Raw genomic sequence first — 20,396 nt, 5'->3', positions numbered from 1 at the left:
ATTAATAAAGTATAATTTATTGGCTGGTGCACTCAGTGCTCAAATTGGAGCTTCTACAGCACTCTTGCCATACCATTTCAAGGTTAGTCCACTCACAGCTCCAATGCGAGTGTGACACAGGACTAAACTGGCTGTGTAAGTAGTCTTCTTCCTTATCATCTCCAGGATCCATCTTTAATCCCAAATGTTGAGATGGATCCCAACTTCAATCATTGATTGCATATTTCTACTTTTTCTCTAAGCTGCAAACAGGGACAGCAAAGCCTCCTGCAATTTTAATAGTTGCAGAGATTCAAGGATGTTTCAGCTTGTCATGCCAGAGTGAGAAAAGCTTTACCTACTGAAAGCATCTCTAACCACTCAATTATTGGACTCTTGGGTGCTAGAAGTACTTTTGGCAGGTAAATTAGAAATAATTAGTGGGGCACAAGTCCTTGTGTTCCTTTTCCATCTGGTTATTATTTATCTCTCCCCTTTTTTTAGAAGATAAAGCTTCCACTGGTGCAATCCAGCTAATGTCAGAGTGTGATCCACATATGGATCCTGACCTCCCAGTTGAAGAGTAATATGACATTTTCCACTGTCAACAAAATTTGCACTGTACTCTTCATACTCTCAGGTATTTCTAAGATTTAACTCATAAATCTCTGGCAAAATAAGAAGCTTCTCTCTCTCAAAATCATTACAGGACTGGGAAAATCTGCTTCCATAGAAATCAGCAGTACTGACTTCAAACGGAACAAAGCCTTAAATTGTGCATTCTCACCTGATCCAAGTGTAGTTAGGGAAGATCTGTCATACTTCTTTACATATTCATCTCCATACTTCAGCAGCAATCGCAATGCAGTGGGAGCACAATAAAATTGATTAATTTTTAACCTTTGAACAGTTTCCCAGTAGCGACCTGCAAAATTCCAAATGATCATCTCAATTTTTTCTGTGAACTCCATAAGCACTACATGCTCAGAATAATCCAAGTACAATGAAAACACATACTGTAATATGGGCACAAAGTACCTGCTTTTTAAAGACTTTTAAAATATTTTTATATATTCTCTGCCTGTCACACTAGCCCATCATTGTGCTTTGTGTTGTTGAGCTGATACCACTATACTAATACCACTACTATTAGTATACCCCACCCAAAACACTTTGTACAGGCTTATGTTTAAGGCTGGAGCAGTAAGTCCACTGATCTATACTAAAATCAACACCTACCATTTAAATCGAGCCCAAACAGGTCATTTGAGATACCATTTGTACTCCTTAAACACATAGCAAGATGGTGACTGGCAGGTGAATGTGGACAATCTCTTCTTAACAATTAAGACCAAACCTTATCATATATCCATTGGTCTGTAGTCCTTATGCTACAGATTCAAATATATGCGGTGGAAGGTTGGCAGCTGCTACATCACCTCTGAAAATGCTCATTTCTAATATCTTAATACAAGTACATCAATAGAAGGTTACTAAGATATATAAATCAATATAAATTAATTTTACTTCTGACACTCCCTCCCTATCAGCCTCCAGGTTCTCACCCAGGGTCCAAACAAACTTTCAGCTCACCCACAAAAGTCTCACACCAATGCCTGGAAGAATGCCTGGAAACAGCAGACATCACCCTAGTCTCTCACTCTAGACCTGCTTTTTATGGCCAGGCCCAAGGTGGATGGTGCTTCCTCAAGCTGCCACAGCTGTGTCCCATTCAGCAGCATTCTCTACACCCAGTTCCAGGTACAGCAGGTTTGTACCTGCTCTATGTTGCTATGATGCTCAGTTTCAGAATATGTGTGAACCAACACTCCTGGTTTCTTTCTTTCAAATCACTAACAGCAAGACAACTCCACCTGTGGTTTGTTTGGAGAGAAACCAACCACAAGTGCCAATTCACACGTAATGCTAAGCCATACTTTATGGTATGTTTCTCCCAGAGGCATGCAGGGTGGAGCAAAGTGGGGGCAACTGAGCAGCATGCACCAGTGCATTGTTCTTGCATGGTAATCTGTGGTTTACCATCATGTGCATACCAAGCAGTGTCTACACTGTAGCTCTCTGGGGATTATAGACAGGAATCTTTTCCCAGCCCTAGACGGAGATGCCAGAGTTTGAAACTGGGAGTTGTTACATGAACAGCCCTTCTCTATGCCCAGGAGTTAAACTTTTAAGTTTTTATTTAAGGCACCTGGATTAGGATAGACTGGAGTGCTTTCAAACAGAACTGTGGTGCTTCCATTGCAGAGTGGTCCATACACAACATAGCTGTGTCCCGTGATCCAACCAATATCAGCCATACAACCAAAAATGTCATCTTGCTTGTAGTCAAACACATGCTACAAAGATGAACAGTAAAGCAGGTTAGAGTTTACATGCTTAATAATTAAGTAATTAATTAAACTCTCCAGCATTCTTCAGCAGTTATTTACCATATGGTACACCTCAAGTGGTGAAACAGGTGTACAGCCACTTTGCCCTTCACACTCATGGTTTCATGTGATGGCCAAGGGCAGATCCACACCATACATTTAAGCACATGCCTTCCCACAAGGAATCATGGGAACTGCATTTTGTTAAGGGTGCTGGGAACTGTAGCTTTGCGAGAGGAGAGCTACAGTTCCCAGGATTCTTTGAGGAAATATGATTTATTTTGCTCTATCAAACCATTGTCAGCACGCCAAGAAGAAACATTGCTGGGAGTGAAACAAATCATGATTCCCAATTCATATGTAAGCCAGAGATCATGGGTTGATTTGTCCCAGTGTGAGCAGGGAGGAGCAAAATGACCAAGGTAGCAGAAGAAAGGAGGGCATTGACTACTAACTAGGAAGTTGCTTTTAGGGAAACTCTAAGCCAGGCATCGGCAAACTTCAGCCCTCCAATGTTTGGAACTACAATTCCCATCATCCCTGACCACTGGTCCTGTTAGGTAGAGATGATGGGAACTGCAGTCCCTAACATCTGGAGGGCCGGAGTTTGCCTATGCCTGCTCTATGCACTGTTCTTAAGCCCTTTTCAGCAGAACATGAATACCTCTCCATTCACCCAGGCTTTTTAATTGATGTAGTCTGCGCCTCTCAGTTTTAACATTTTGGAGTGCAATGAGTTTTGATTTCTGTTGTGTTTATGTAGTTTTCATTTTGCATGTTATTTTGTTTATTGCCTGTTTTCACTCATTTATTGTTAAGCCACCCAAAGAAATCTATTTTTTGTAGCAGAATACAAATGCTGTAAATAAGTGAATGAAATCTCTGGTAAGTGACATTTGCCCAATAGAATGTATAACCAGAGTTATGGAGGGAATAAAATACTTTTCAATACTGAAGCTGAATAAATTATTTAGACATTTTAGGGCTAAAGTGTCAGCTTTTGGTGTGCATATAATTTAAGTCTAGCAGAAGGAATCAGAGAAATTTTTACCAGGCACCATTTCCAAAAATCATCAGTACATCTCCCCACCCCCAAACAAATTTATTTCTACTATCTGTTCTCCACAATTACTACTGATATAGTAAAACAACAAGTGTTATTTTCCAAGGGATATGATTTCTGGTGTACCTTGTGCGTTAAGGCAGCATAAAGGAGATAGCCAGCTTGGGTGTGAACAATCCCTTTAGGTTTTCCTGTGCTACCTGAGGTATAAAGCATAAAGAGCATATCTTCACTGTCCATTATTTCAGGGGAACAAACTGGCACCTCCTTAGCCATCTCCTAAATAAAGAAAAGAAAGAGGAAGTATTATTATTATTATTATTATTATTATTATTATTATTATTATCACCAACAACATCATCATACCCCACCCATCTGATTGGTGGCTTACAGCACATATTTAAACATAAAAACATCCAAAAAAAGGTCCATTCCATAAAAACTGAAGCAATGTTCTGGATTCATAGAGTTGTGGTTTTGTTTATTTAAACATTTTCATGTTTCTGTGCAGAAACAGTGGCCCAAAGTCTATTGTGCTGCACTCTACTGACAGCTGCCATTTCCAGTAAACTCCAGGCACACCTTGGGTATGGATACGGTATTGTCCAGAGGCTGTGTACCAACTAATTAGCTACTGGGTAACTCAGCCAGGAGCCACAAGTCCATTGCACTGTTCTTCACTGGGAGCTATTACAACTGAGACCATGCATCCTCTTTTGTTTCAGTTATCTTGGAAGAAGCAAGAACTTGGGGAAACAGTGGAAGTTCTTTACTGCTGTTTTGAGGGCAGTTTTGACCTGAACGAGAGTGAATCAACTGAAGTTTAATCCAGACAGGACAGGTACTGCTAAATGGGAGATCTGCCGATCTGGATGTATGTGCGGAACCTGTACTGATGGGGTTGCATGTCTCCTGAAACAGTAAGTTTGCTGGTTGAGAGTTCTCTTAGATGCTCAGGTGCAGGCACTGACCAGGAACGCCTTACCATCTTCATTTGGTAAGTCAGCAGTGTCCTTACCAGGTGAAATCAGACCTGACCTCTGTTATACATACCTTTGTCACTGCCTGGTTGGATACCTACAATGTGCTCTACACAGGGCTGTCCATGAAGACAGTCCAGAAACAGTTGATTCAAAACGTAGCCACTAGGTCTTTTGCTAAGACCAGGAGATTTATACATATTGCTCAATCCTTGACCAACTTTCCTCGTTTGAAATCCGTTCAGATTCAATTGTGGTTGCTGCCATTGGTCTTTGAAACGTCTTGGGACAATGATACAGAACCACATCCTCCTGAATGAACCTGCTCAAGAATAGTGTTTCATTCTGGAGAGGCTCCTCCATGCTCCCACTTGCCATCTGAGGTGGAGAGGTGGCACAAAATGAGCACCTTTTCAGTTGTGGTCCCCCCACCCAAGGGAGTAGATACTCTATCACTCCCCACCTTTTGATGACTGTTTTATTCCAACATGTTTTTTAATTAATACACCTCCTCTTTCATAATATTTTACATTGCTACTATTTATTTATTATTTATTTTGCTTGCAATTTTTCATGATCCAGGATTGAACACAGACTCACCTAAGTCTTCCTGCTACACAGTTTTAAAAATCATTTTGGGAGAATAAATATATGAACACCTTGTCTTAAAAGTAATTCTGAAGTAAAAGATTTCTTAATCCAAAAATGTGTCTAATTTTCAAAAACAAACAGCTTCAGAAAATAATGGGGATGGGGGGGGGAAAGATGGGTTCCCCCCCAAATTTCCCCAGTTTTTCTGGACTCTCATATCTAGATATGAAGCTGCAATCCAAGGATGCACTAACTTGACAATTCCAAGTTTCAGCCTGGCCTTTGATTCATTATAAAACTAGGCTCATCAACATTAATTTGTCCTAGGCAAAACACCAGCATATAACCTGCTGTGATAAAATATTATTGCACCCTATAGAAATACCTGATTTAAAAGAAGTACCATGAACATCATGAACATACTTCTTCAAGGAGAATATCACGACTGCCCATGTGGATTTTGTTGGTAGTTCTCTGAGTCACAAAGACACACTTGACACTTGGACAATTCTTTACAGCTTCATCCACGGTCTTCTTCAGTTCTATGACACGTCCGCCCCTGACTCCCTGGTTAGAGGTGATGACTGCTTTGCATTCAGCTAACAAGAAAAATCATTTGTGGACTTAGCAGTTTCTTTTCCTCCATTATTGTTACGAGTAATATTGTAACCAAGACATTATGTACTGTATAGTATAGCAGAACAGTAGCTCATACACAGTATCCAGAGGGGTAGCAGTGTTTTTTGTTGCAGCAGAAACAAAAGGTATTGTAGCAAAACTAGAAAGACTCTTGTCCACAAAAGATTACACCCCCTGATAAATTTGTTAGTTTGTAAGAAGCTTCAAGACTCTATAGTTAAGCAGAGGCTTAACTCTTATCATAGTGCTGTGATGCTTAGCCCGCAGATAACAAATCTCTGCATCTGATATCATATAACTGGCTGGTGGGTGTAATGAGGCCCATTGGCCAATGTTCCTCACAACATACTACAAAGGGCTCTAATGTACACACATTTTGTGCATACAGAGGCTAACACATTCTTTTCAATGATGGAGAATATTAGTCATGCATAATGGGAATGCCTGTTGTGTGTGAAGAGAACTGCCCTGCAATATGAGAAAAAAGTCATACTGTACTATGAATGTTTGTGATTCGAGGACCCGATCCCCGCTTGGGGAATAAAGACACGTGGACACAGAATGTAAGGTTAATGGGTAAGGTAAAGGCCACAACTTTATTGATTACAGCATGTGAGAAAGTATTGGCTTAGGCATTGGACCACGGAACATTAGACTCCACCCACTTGTAGAGGGGTGAGTCTGAGGAGGGGTTAACCACCAGTAGGGGAAGCCTGTTGATGCTAATCCAACTATAGGCTCTCTTCCTGATGTCACCAAGGGTCGTGCCATGGCCCCCCGCCACACGGGCATCGGACAGGATCCACGACCGCCGGATTCCTTTAGCGGAATACCCAAAATTGTCGGGGAAGGCGATGGCAACACCTTGCCACCCGAAACACCAACAACACATTCCAATGCCTAACCGCCAAATACCACGAAAGTTGTGACGGTTGCTACGAGGTAGGCGAAAAAAACCAAGAGGCCGGGCCAATTTAGCCAATTGGAAAAAACTCCTACCATGCCCCCTGGTTAAACAGGGCGACCAACCAGAGGTCCATAGCAAAGTCTCAGGAACAGCTAATCTAAAGGGAGTGGAGGGTGGGTGACTTGAAGAAAATGTGTGTGCAATGGTGGGGATCGCTGGCGCGGCTGCGTTTGAGCAGCAAGCCACACCCCCGTCGAGCTTCCCTATTGGGTGCCCCCACTGGGGAGGGGAGTGGCGCCAGCCCTGGAGTTGAAGCAGGGGGCAGAGCACCCCCTGCATGACGCAAGAATCATCTCCCGATCACAACCCCTCCCCTCCTGGGAGGAGGAAAGGCTTTATCAGCTACCCCTTCCCAGCATCTGAAAACTACTCACAGTCATTGATCCTCCCTGCCAATGAATCTGCACTGAATCCAGCAAAGACAACGGTATGAACAGCACCAATTCTGGCACAAGCCAACATGGCAGCCACTGCCATTGGGGACACAGGCATATAAATAGCAACTCGGTCCCCTTTTTTTATTCCATTTTTCTTTAATGTATTAGCAAGGCGGCAAGTCATATCCAGAAGCTCCCTGCAACACAGGAAAGAACAACCATGTCATTTCTGTATGCTCCAGTTTGTTAAATATGTATTTCTATAGCATAAGGCTTGTATAAAGCAATGCCAATCCTAGTAATTTGAGTTTTTAAGAAAATTTCGAATTGAAAGATATCCCAGGAAAAGCCCCTGTGCCGATTAGGGTAATTTGCATTGGGGAAAAATCAATTTCCACCAGATTTTTTTTTTTATGTCCTAGTGGATGAGCCAGTTTAGTATTTTTACTTTACTTCTATATCGCAAACAAAGTTAAAAATTTGAAACTGCAAAAAGTTATTAAAATAAAAATTTGAAACTGCCATGTTTGCTTAATATTGTACAGTACATGCAACTGGTACCCACTCATTGTTAGTAGTGAACTTATGAAATGGGGGGAAATGTTTTGGAAATTATTCACTGGCCAGTCTAAAGATCTATAACAGATAATTATTATTCCACCAAAGTCCCCATCTATGCAGGATTTAGTTATTTACTATGTATTAATTACCTGCCATTAAGACAGAATGAGGTATGTCATATAATGAAATATATGCACTGTTTTAACAGCTGAGAGCAACCATTTTACTACATAATCTAAAGTTCAGAGAAGTTGTTATCTGAATTATACCAAAAAATGGTATAACAATCCTTAGCTTTGTCTCTTGCTGGTCTTTTGGATAACAACATTTGCTGAACCATAGAAATCAATGGTGCTTTTGAAATATTGACATGAGGAATACTTGGCCTTCATCAACATTCTTAGCATTCGAGAGACACTTACAGTGTTCAAATATAAAAAAGAATGCTTTGTAAGAAGCATGCCTCCTTGCTCAGCCTTAAAAACTGTAATTTGTTTCATATGCATTTGATTGTGTAATTACTTCTTACGCAACTAATGGCCCAACCCGAAATCAACAAATCTATGAATAAGGCTATTTTAAAAAAAGTTGTTTTTACTCTTATAATAGAGTCTAAAAATAATTAAATGGAGACTGATATAAAGTTCGTATCTCTTCCAAAGCTACCTACAAGTTTTATGGCTAAACAAAAATGAGAAACTCGGATGTCTGCCAAACCATAGCTGTCTTAGTTGACAACCATTCCATCTCACACTATCCAAATAATTCAGATATGTTTCAAGAATATGGTATCAAAGTCCTGCACAGGATCAGAACATTTCAGAAGGGACTATAAGGACAGAACTACACATTGTGAAGTACCGGTAAATTCAAGATTTCCAAGCTGAGGTTTGTCTCCTATTACTAACAAAGGGGCCAGAAGACATTTACAAGTGAGAATTGACAGGTGGAGTTTAATCCTGCTCATATCCATGGATGAGTCTGGTGAAGGCTGGTCCATTAGGTCAAATGGGACACTGCTCCACCAACCTCAGCCGGCTCCACCTACTTGCTTTCAGTCTTGAGGGTGGCACTGGTTGTCAGTGCCTCCTCTCATTCTCAGCATTGCCCTCGTGCAGCTCTCTGCCTTCTGCCCTACCAGTCCCTGTAGGCACGAGCCACCGCTGGATTATCCCCTGCAAATGCCCTTGGCTATTTTTCCTCCCAGTAGTGCTCTGTAACCAGATGAAGCACAGCAGGAAGAAACAGCCAGGAGAAATTTGCAGAATGATAAGAGCTGCAATCCAGCAACATCTGGAGGGCCACAAACTCCTCCCTCCCTGTATTGTGCTCAGAAAGAAAGCCAACCAGCAACAAAAGCTAGAACTGTTTCTATTCCTATTAAAGTACCGTATTTTTCGCTCTATTAGACGCACCAGTCCATAAGACGCACCTAGTTTTTGGAAGAGGAAAACAAGAAAAAAAATATTCTGAATCTCAGAAGCCAGAACAGCTGGCTGTTCTGGCTTCTGGGATAGCTGCACAGCCTGCATTCGCTCCATAAGACGCACACACATTTCCCCTTACTTTTTAGGAGGGAAAAAGTGAGTCTTATAGAGCAAAAAATGCGGTATATATATAGTTGTATATTTTCCATTCCTCCACTCAAGAAGTAGGCTGCAACACTATCCAGGCATCCGCAATTCGACACCTCTAAAAAAAAGGCGACAGCCTCTTTTGCTGACAGTTCCTATACAGTTATCAATATGCCAATGCTTCCATGCATTCTCCTGAGATAAAGCAAATATTTTCATGGAAATATATTACATTTATCTATCCACTGGTAGCTGTCAATGGATCAGTTTTATGACTGTGTATTTTGCAAATATGCATCAAGATGGCACTGTGGTATTTTGCAAATATGCATTAGGATCATGCTGCAAAAATCTGGAGCAAAACCTTAACTGATGATCACCAGTTCATTGTCACTGTATTATATATTTTCTGAATACATGTAGCTACAAGTCATAAAATAATAATAATAATAATAATAATAATAATAATAATAATAATAATAAAATAAATAAATAAATAAATTGTTATTATTATTACCCCGCCATCTTGCTGGGTTTCCCCAGCCACTCTGGGTGGCTTACAACACATGATACCACAAAAACACCAACCATAAAAAACTTCCCTGAACAGGGCTGCCTTCAGATGTCTTCTAAAGGTTGTGTAGTTGTTTATCTCTTTGACATCTGATGGGAGGGCGTTCTACAGGGAGGGAAGCAAAGTGCCAAAACTTTTGAACAAGTGGCAAACTTCTTTTGACCTGCTTAAAAAAAAAGAACTAGGGGTATGAGAAACTCCCAATGAAAATATTTGATCCCAAGTTAAGGCCCAAGTTGAAAATGGCCTATCCTCCCAACACCATCTCAGTGTTTCCCAGACACTCCAAGTAGGAGGTACACATTATTTACTTTCAGATATGGAAGTATGTATGCCACGAGTGCTCATGCCCAGCTTAGGTTGTTTCACCAGCTATGGTTCCTTCCTGGACTGGGATAGCCTGGCCTCAGTTGTCCTCTTGCTTAGACTACTGTAATGTGCTCTACATGGGGCTGTCCTTGAAGACAGTCCAGAGGCTACAGCTAGTGAAGAATGCAACTGCTGCATTGATAAGGGGTAGCTTGAAGGGGCCATGTGATACTGGTGCTGCAATATAAAACCTTTAATGGCGTTGGTTCCAAGGACCCAAAAAAGCGCCTTCTCCAGCTCAGACCCTATCATCAGAAGGTGAAGCCTTGCTGATAGTGCCACTGCTGGGAGCTGCCCAGCTGGTGCGGCTGACACATGACGGGGCCCTTTCAGTGGTATTTTGCCTGTTGTGGAAAGCCCTCCATAGCGAGGGGCACCTGTCTCTATCATTATTAATTTGCAGGAGAAATTTGAAAACATTCCTGTTTACCCAAGCATTTGGTGGCTGAAGAATACTGCTCCTGGCAACCTCAGGATCATTAACTGTCACTGTAACTGCTTTTAGATGTTTTCAATTGTAGCTGCCTTTAGAATGTTGACTGTTATAGAATGCTTTTTCCTTTGTTTTTAAATTGTGTATCTGTTTGCCATTCTGGTCTGCTTTGGGAGGAAGGGCAGGATGTAAATTCAATAAATAATAAATAATATGTGGCTATAACACAGACTATAATAATAATCCCTGCTAAAATGTCCACACTATTTACTGATAAAGTACAGTACTCATGCCTCTTGTCAACACACATATTTTTATTTCACTGGTCACCTGCTTTCTGTGATACCTACATCTATTGAAAGCAACAGCTGGGCATGGACAAAACTCCTTAGAGCAGTCAATGCATTTTTATAGCAGCTTGGTTAATTAGCTGATAAGTCTCCCAACAACTTGCTATTATTAACAGATATCAGAACAGCTTGAAAGGAAACACTGTTTGCAGGCCTTGTCCCTACTGAGACGACCAAAGACCAGAGTATGGTCAGAGCTCAGTTTCTTCAAACTCTCTTACTTGAAGGCAAACCTAACAAAATACCTAAAGGAACATACTGGCGTTTAAAATAGCCAATGAGCCTTATGCACAATTTGGGGGAGGGGAACCATTTCAGGATCAAGAATGCAACACATGCGGCTATCCGTTCCTCTTTCAGCCCCATGCTGTGCTATCAATGAAAACAACCCACTACGAAACTGCCATTTGCCATGGGATATAAATTGCTACTGGCACTAATAACAATATAGCTCCCACAGCAAATAGCAACTTTGTGCTCTGTGGGGCAATTTTCATCAGAATCACAGTGCAGAAGGAAGGGCCCCGCATTTTATTTACGCTACTTAGAGGCTTATTACAATTAAATAATATAGAAATTATGTTAAATAAATAAATGCACCATGTCCAAATTGCCCCTGAAATTGCTATTTAAAAAGCAACATATACATTAAATGTGATCAGACATTGAATGCAATGAATGGTTTGGCTGAGAGTTCCAATGTATTTAATTTCATAAATAAAACTAAATATGCTATTCATACGAATCTCAGACTAGAGTGGATATGACTCCATCATATTGAATATGAAACTAAATATTTGAATATATTGTTAGGAGTTTGTGGGTGCCTTGATTCCCCTAAATTTATTGGTGTCAGATCCTCTCCTAAATTCCTGGGTCTAGTGGGTACTGGAGTTTAATCAAGGCTTGGAGTATTAAAATGGGCTGCCAGATGCTGGATTTAGCCAAACAGGCCAAATCAGTTTCCCATACAGGCAATCACCTGGGAGAAGAGCCAGTCTGGAAAACAAAGAGCAAGGTGATGTGCCATTAAGAAGACAAGGTCTGTGCCAGCCAGTCTCCCTTGCCTACCTCCTAGTATATGTTGTATATGTTGCTGTAGCTTTAAATTGAGTAGAATCTTAAGAGCAAGTCAGTCAGTTAGCTTGTTCAGTTAGAGAAGGTTAACTTCAGCTTATGGATGTTATGTGCATGTGAGTACTTGCTTGGTAATAACATATATTTTCTAAATTATTACTTTGCGTCTGGAACATCATGTTGAAGATAGCAAATGGTTCCAGGAGTGAAATACACTGTGTTAAGGTACAATCTCTGCTGTTGTTTAAAACCACAATTTCCCTCCCATGACCAATTTACCCCTGCCATTGTTTAGAAGAGCCACTCATTTCCTTTCAGTATCCCCCCTTCTTGCTGTCCTGAAACTTCTTCCTCTTCCATTCCCTTGCTGTCTCACGTGAGACAGATAAAGAATGCACAGCTCTGAAATAATTCATAGGACTTCACTCATACTTCTGCCATTGTTCCAAACCACCACTCTCCCCTGTCAGTGTCACCCCCATGCCAAGGCCACCGCTGTTGTGCAACCAGCTTTCACTTTTGCTCCTCTACCCTAACTTGGTTTCTTGGCAATCCAGGATTGTGATGAGGCACTACAAATCCTCCAAGGTGGGCTGCACAGAGATATTATTACATTTTTCTTAGACGCAGCCCATGTTCATTTGCAGAAAGACCTCACATCCATGTGGACTGGTTCCTTTTTCTTACAGTTTGCGATCAAGCTAAAGCTAGTGTATTTCCTCTTCTGACATAGCTAGCTTCTTACTGTACATGTGTTGAAATAGCATAGTCAGGCAAATTTTTGTTACATTTTTATGTGTAACTATGTTTAGATGTAACTGTACTCTTGTAATTTTTTGTAATAGATTAATATTTTAAGGGGTTCAGAAATTATTTAATCATAATGAAATTCTGCCAATTTAAATACCTGTTAATGACAACTGAGCAGTTATGAATATTCTTTAGGCTACATTGCCACATGGTTTCCAGTAGCCTCTTTCTGACAGGCTGCTCAGCTACCGCCAAATGTCTCATCAATCTACTGCTGGGTTCTAACCCACTATTTGGGAACCGCTCTGCTAAAAGAAACACTGGTTATCTTTGCTATCTTGTTCACCACTACTCCTGGACTGATTCCTCTTCTTTAGGCTGGCCATCATTAAAGAATGGAAAAGATTTTGTACAAAAGCTCTTGAAGTAGGCAGTAAGCATGCCCCAACTGCAGTATAAGACACATTCTGAAGTCATACCTGTAGGTGACTTTCTCTTCAGTGCCAGGCTCATCTTTTTCCCAGATCAAAGCCACTCTCTCTGGAGAGTGTTGTGCATACCGGTCCAAGCAGTTAACTGCAGAGAAACAAATTATAAAAAAGCAACATTTACAGTAGATTCTAAAGTGTCAGATTTGATAATCAACTTGTGCTATTAATATTTTTTAAAGATAATGAACAAATATAATTTATTTAAAGAGCCTCTGACATGCAAATCTACAATAATGTCCCAATGAAATAGTCAAGAGCATCAAAGTACAGTATTCAGATGATTTCAGTATTTCAGAATCATTAAAATGAAATTCCACTGTACATCAGTTTAGTTTATAAACATATACTACAGTCAAGCATCTACAAGAATGCTGAGACAGTAAATGTAAGGATGTCAATAGATACAGTTGCCATATACAGTTGTTGAAACTTTAACAGTAGGATTCTGTTTTATAACACAAGATGGCCACAACTAACTCCCTTCATGGGTTATTGATGTTCTTTGTAGTTTAAAAGACCACCTACAGTCTAAAACCAGGCAAACAAGAGCTATGTGATTGGTATGTAAGCCAGGAATGTATGCATAATATTTATCTATCTATTTATATTTATTGAAAAATATAGCTTCTAGCTAAGGCCTGCATAGGAAAGGCAGAGCAACAGGACATTGGAAAGGCAAGAGACTGAAAGCCATTTGGTTAATGTAGCACTCCCCCCCCCCCGCCCCCACTCTCTCTGCTAAATATTACAATTATGTGGAGGGATTGGAATGTGTATAACATACTGAAAGGAGTCCTGCCTCCTAAGCACAGGATGATTGATACACACAATTCTCCCTCAGCTTTGAGTTTAGCAGGCACTTAAAGGCTAGGAAATCCAGCCTTTTAAAATCAAAGTTGAAGTTTGGCCATCAGATTTTGTAGTAGGCAGCTGTTGTGTAATTATGTTTCACCCTTCTAAAAATGCATATGTTTTGTAATTATAAGCTCATGTTTTGGAAACCTAATACTGTAGTGTTGTGCTCTTCAGCCAATCCCTTCAATGCCCTTGTTGGTGTCCTTTTCTTTTAATTTGACCCTAAGGGAGTCTTCTACGTATTTACAAATACTGTAATCAACAATCAAGGACAGTCCTTCACTATACAAAGCTTAAAGAAACTTTACTGGGAAAATTATGCAGTAAAATACTTAATTCCACTGTATGTTCCTCCCCCCCCCAATGCCTGAGACCAAATATCACATCCTTGAAAATTAAGGCTTCTTCAATAAACAAAAGCAGCACCAGAGTCCTTTAATTATTCCAGCCACATTCAAGTACCTTCTCAACTCTTATGTGTATGGCAATGGTAGCTTAACTAGGTCATTTAACTCTTCTCTTCCTTAATATTTAACATTTAAATGGTTTTCATGACCTTGATTATTTCTATACACTGGTGACTTGATTGAGAATTGCTTTTTAGCTAAATTCTACTTATTTTAAAATATTTTTATACACCTTATAATCATTTTTTCTTTTTACCCTTTTATTACAATGCAATTTGCTATCCTCTTCTATGAAACATGTACGACAAGATACATTCCCCCCATTAAACATTAACACATCAACTCTAAACCAATTTAAGCAAGTTATTGTCATCTTCTAAGTAAGAATGCATACAACAGTGATATGAAGATAAGAAGAGAAAGTGATAAGTAGAGCAAATAAGTAGAGTGATAAGTAGAGCAAATATGAAATGGAGTCACAATATAATTAACAAAAGTGTGCATAATATAGAAAGCTCCATTAAAATAAATGAAAGTTGGCAGCTCTTCCTGTTGAATTTTGAACAATGTCACATGTAAGCTACAAAGAATTGGACCGAATGCTAGTCAATGATCAAATTGAAATAGATTCTAAAGCAGTTTCTTTCAGCATAATAAGCCATCTGTGAGTAACCTTAACACCCTCACCTTGTAGAATATTAACTTGTAAAAAGAAGCAGCTGAAGAAAATGTGGCATTTCTGGAAAATGTCATCTGTGACTTTACTGTAGATTTCTCCAGCATGTCAGCTGCAATGATGAAACCTGATCACTGTGGTAATTGTTGAAAATGGGTAATTGTTGAAAATAGAAACTCACATCCAGAAAGTGTTGAAGAACTGATGTGCCTAGGTTTAAATCCCATGAGTTTTATGAAGCTGTGTTGCACTTTGAATGAGAACAATTGGAATAATGAAGGATGCAATCCTAAGCACTGTGACTAGAGAGTTAAGGCCTACTGAACTCTGTAGGACTTAATTCTGAGTAAACATGGTTAACAGAGCAGTGTAAGAGAAACAGCTGTATCTTTTTTATTAACTGAAATGAACTGTAAGTGTAAATGAGTGCAACTGTATTTAAATTAACAGAGAGGAAGTGGGGAGAAAGGTCCTAACGTAACTTCTACTGTAATTGTTTCTAAAGAAAGGAAGCTTTTTTATATATGGAGAACAATCATGGGTGTAGCCAAGGGGCGCCAGTTGCCCCCCCCCATCAAGTAATATCCTTAACTGACCAATCACGTCAGTCCTCCCTCCCCCCCAAAACAAACCCTGGCTACACCCATGAGAACATTAATCATGCCACTTCCCACAACCACCCCACAGGTGGAACTGACTCTGACTGGCAATGGCTTTCCAGGATTTCAGGCAGGGAACATTTCCAGCAGATGCTTGAACCTGGGACCTTCTGCATGCAAAGAAGATGCTCTACTACTGAGCTACAACCCTTCCCCTATAAAGTAGTACTGTTCCAGGATTACTGTAGCCTGAGCTTTTGCTGAATGTGTATCATCTCATGTGCCTCATTTGCTAAGGTTAGCACTCAACTTTAGTGGGGGTGGTGATAGCCACTATTTATGCAGTCACAGCTAGCGGCAAACAGCCATGGGGACACCAGTTCCTATAAGAGGGCTTCAGAGCCACTTACTTTATAATGAGCCACTGTGGATTTAAAATCTTATTACCTTGTTATTGCTAGTTAAAACAGTGATTACAATTAGAACGTTATTGATTGCACACAAAATCATTTGGCAGTGAGGGATCAGCACTCTGCATAGCACATGTTGAGAGGCACTTTCACCTATTCTTTGGTATTACTTAACACAAAAAAAATTAAGATCCTGGTATTATAAACAACTTTACAGGAGAAAAACGGCTATTAAAAAAGCATTTTTGGAATGCTAAAGCCAAAATGTTCAGTTCTCATCTACCAAAGCTGCACTAACACATACTTTATGACTTTGACAGGAGAATCAGTTTCCTCTAGGAAATTCACAAGCAAGGCACAAATGCAATAGCCCTCTCTCATTGTTGGTCCCCAACACTGTACAGTAAGAACCTCAAATAGCTTCATCTTTCACCATTTTTCCTTAATTTTTCAATATGTCATTGAATATGCTCGAAATCTACAGTCACAGATTCATTATGTTTAGCATTAAACTTATAATTCTACTTTGAATAATCTTTGCCAAAGGAGAAAAAAGAAAGTTATCAAGACAAATAGACAGGGAAAACCTTCAGTATATTCAGCTTCTTTCAAAGCAGGACATGTGGGAGTAATAGTCTGTTCCAAATAAAAAATAAGGCAGGGACTGAGGGTGCATGGCTTGTCCATCCCATTAAAGTAACAAAATCAATTTTAAAGCTCATGGAACTGTTTTTCTATTGGTTAATCTTCATTTTTGTTATTTATACGTCTGTAACTGCTGAAATATCATAAACCATTGTGACATGGCAAAAAGGAAAAGGGATGCAGGAGCAACAACAAAAAAAATCAGTCTCATGCTAAGTACATAATATTTGGAGAGGTTGTAGGTCATTTTTTCAATTGTCGACTGTGGTCAAGTTAGATTTTTATTTTTTAAAAAAATAATTGTCACAAAGCATTTTAGTATTACAGACCCTGCAGAAAACCAATAATAAAGAGAAATCACATCCTCATCCGCTAGCAGTTTCATTTACTATCCAAGTTTTAAAAGCAGGAGGGGTGGGAACAAATAGTGCTTTTACCACAAAGCCAAGTTCAACTTCCAAAGATGAGGCTTCCTAGCAACAAGCATTCCATGTACCAGAAAAATGTAGTGCCCATAGCAACTATTTAAGAGGAATTTGTGTTGAATTAAGTGGTTAGCACCATCACAAACTATAGCTCCTTGAGCTTTCCATGTTTCAGTATTGATACATTCACTCTTTCTGTAGAATCATGTAAAAGTACATACTGTACAGTATATGTCTTACAAGGCCTTTATTTATACATGTCTTATTTTTAACAGCGGGATTTTCAAAAATCTAATAATAGGTTCTTTTGCAAGGAAAGCTTCTGGAAGCTGTTTCATTTACATTCTTACAGCATTGCATAGCTTTTTCATAGGACAACACCTTATTTTCTACTAGTCAAACTAAGCCCATCCTATATCTAGCTTATTCAGTTACAAGTGAATAAGCCCAAACTAGAAAAAATGGCCAAATCTAATTTTAAAACAGATGGTAGTTTCCAGAAGATCTGAGGTCAGCCAAGTGGTTAAAAGGTTGTGGAGCAGATAGGAAAAGTCTAAAACAATGAAGGAAGCAAGTGGTGGTCTGTATTTTTAACAACTCTGTGGAAAAACAAGACAGCAAATTAAAGGGCTTTGGGGTCTAGTTTTCTTTTTAGTGGGGCACAGTAACCCCCGATGGGGTCGGAATTATGGATCTAACAAGTTAATACTGTTATTTATTTGTGCTTAACTGTTTGAATATAACTGCAAAGTCTAATGCATGAAATGTTTGTAGGCCAATGTGAAATGACATGCACTTTGCAGCCAACATCCAGGGACTATGCTCATTCTCAGGGTTAATCAATAGAAAAAGCTGCCACCTGAAATAATAATCAATTAATATAAGCATATCTCCTATATTAGGTAAACCTATATGGCAATCTCAAATGTTGAAAGACATGCTTTTAGTATATATCCAACCTGTGTGCATCATAATCACACACACACGGCAAGGGTACTCATTTTATTCTGCTTCCCACACTCTCAATATGGTACACAGCAAGCAACCAGGAGTATGCAAAACTGCCACCCAAAAGAGCTCTCAGAGAGCTTTAAGTAATTATGACTTTTAAGTTCTTTGGTAAAATATATATATATACCTGCAAAAGTTCTTTGTAAGTTCTTTGGGACAGGGACCTGTCTTTTGTTCATTTTACTTTGGAGGCAGTAATGTTTCCCACTACCAGTTGCTAGAAAACACAGGAGGGGAGAGTGCTCTTGTGCTCATGTTCTGCTCCTTGGTTTCCCACAGGCATCTGGCTGGTCACTGTGAGAACAGGATGCTGGACTAGATGGGCAACTGGCCTGATCCAGCAGGCTATTCTTCTGTTCTTATAATCTGCCTTTTACGTTGATATATGACTATACAGTATAAATAAGGGAGGCCCTGCAACGCTTGCTCAACCGCATTCCATGTGGTATTTCCAAGCACCAATGGAAATGTCCACTGGAGGTAAAATGCCTCCCCCCCCGTCCCCTGCCATCCCACAGCAAAGTATTTAAATGCTATTAATTTGTAAGATGAAAATGCTGCTTCCCTACCTCACAAGAACCACAGCAGCAAAAAACATGTCATATGAGAATGATGAACCCGCCGTGACCTCAAACACAATGAAATAAAAATAATGAGCAATTCACTTATTTGCATATTGCTTTCCCTCCCAGCATATCTTTAAGGAAGGCCACCTGCATCACACAAAACAAAGGTTGCTTCCATTATGTGAGCTGACAATTGCTGAAAAAGCTTGTTTGTCTACTTTGAACTCTATTTCCTGTACTCTATCCACAGGGCCACATTGGCTTTCACAAATGCATGGCAGATGGTGGGGAGAAAATGTGTTTTAAATATGAAGATGCATTATCCTAAAAGCCACAGCTAATTTTTTTTCCTTTATGTTGACTCTTCGAGGTCTTATTCCAAAACACTTTCCTAGCCTAGGCACCCTATGAACTGCAGATGCACAAGATTTCCAGAGCATTCTGCACTGGAAAACTTGTGTAGTCTTACAACTCATGCGGGCTCCTTGAGCTCAGCTCCAGAAAGCCACAGCTCAGGCCCTAAAACTTGTTTTTCGCAGCAGGGCCGATCTAAAAGGCCCGACCTGACACAATGCAGGTGCCTCTGAGCATCTGCAGAGCGCATTCGACCCCTTATTTTCTTTCTCTTCGCCGCATTAACAGCCACCTCATCACTTTGCAGGCGCCTGGCTTTCCATATCACTTGGGTGGTGACTTCCAGGCACTGAATTAGATAAGCTTTCGAAACCTGAAGGACTCGAAGAATGAGAAGAGGGACCGAGGAGAGAGATATATAAGATGTGTGCGCGCCAGGGGCAACTCCTCGCCCCTCCTGCCCAAGGAAGGCGCTCCTTACCCGCCACATTTAAGCGGCCGCCCAAGAACCAGCGGACGCGGCCCTGCGCGAAATCCCACTCGCAGTCGGTGTGGTGCGCGGCGTCCCACAGCAGCGCCTCCCGAGCCAGCGCCCCCCAGAAAGCCCCGGGCGCCTCGGCCGCCCTCCGGGACACCTCGCCATAGCTGCCCCTCAGGAAGGGGTCGCTCGCCTGAGAGACGCAACGGCCGCCGCTGAGGAGGCGGCCGCACGAAGGCCGTCCCCAGGGGGCGCCCGGCCAGCTCCGGCTCCACCAGGGCAGCCTCCCTCGCCGCCTGCTCAGGGCGCTCCGCAAGCGGCTCAGGGCAGCAGCCGCGGACGGTGTGGCTGCCATAAGGCCGCCGGCGAAGGTTTGGCAGGTGTGTGGCGGCGGGGGGCGCTGAAACCGGCTCGGCGCCGCCTCCGAGGGGGCGAAGAGGGGAAGCCGCTTTCGAAATCGGTCGCCTGAGGCTCTGAGTTGGCCCAGCCAAGTTGGCCCTGCGCGCTTCCTCCTTCTCCTCCTCCTTCGCCTCACCACGCCTTTCCCGCCCTTTTCCCCTGCGTCTCATGAGGCGAAAGAGGAACTGAGCGTGAGTGCTCGGCCTCTTTAGCAGAGGGGAAACTTAAAAAAAGAAGCCTGTGGAACAAGTGAAAAGTTCCTGAGTTTCGGGAACTGCCGTAGCGGGGAGCGGTTAAGCCGTTAAACCGTGAGGCGGGATTCGAAAAAAGTTCAAAAATCGGCACTCAGCCGCGGCGGAAGCTCAGGGCGACCCCATTTGGGCTGGTCTCTTTCTCTAGCTCAGCC

The 20,396-nt window shown here is 41.0% G+C and overlaps 1 protein-coding gene across 3 annotated transcripts in view; it reads right to left on the bottom strand.

The window, feature by feature from the left end:
- ACSS1 (acyl-CoA synthetase short chain family member 1) overlaps positions 1-20,308 on the bottom strand; it is a 31,234-nt gene extending 10,926 nt beyond the window's left edge. Inside the window, exons 1-7 of one of the 3 annotated variants that reach the window (XM_083605115.1) lie at positions 19,595-20,113; positions 13,154-13,250; positions 6,984-7,183; positions 5,427-5,602; positions 3,559-3,711; positions 2,189-2,336; positions 767-904 (exon numbers count right to left, since the gene is read on the bottom strand). In XM_083605115.1, coding sequence (XP_083461241.1) covers positions 767-904; positions 2,189-2,336; positions 3,559-3,711; positions 5,427-5,602; positions 6,984-7,183; positions 13,154-13,250; positions 19,595-19,946 — 1,264 coding nt within the window. In that variant the 5' untranslated portion in view covers positions 19,947-20,113. Of the gene's footprint in view, positions 1-766; positions 905-2,188; positions 2,337-3,558; positions 3,712-5,426; positions 5,603-6,983; positions 7,184-12,537; positions 12,555-13,153; positions 13,251-19,594 lie in introns of those variants that run through there. The other 2 variants (XM_083605114.1, XM_083605116.1) reach the window with 2 other exon arrangements.
- Between the last annotated feature and the right edge of the window lie 88 nt (positions 20,309-20,396).

Source organism: Podarcis filfolensis (genome assembly GCF_964270895.1).
Source record: "Podarcis filfolensis genome assembly, chromosome: 3".
Lineage (NCBI taxonomy): Eukaryota > Metazoa > Chordata > Lepidosauria > Squamata > Lacertidae > Podarcis > Podarcis filfolensis.
Note: the sequence above shows the minus strand (reverse complement) of the source record. Positions and strands in the feature narration are given on the sequence as shown.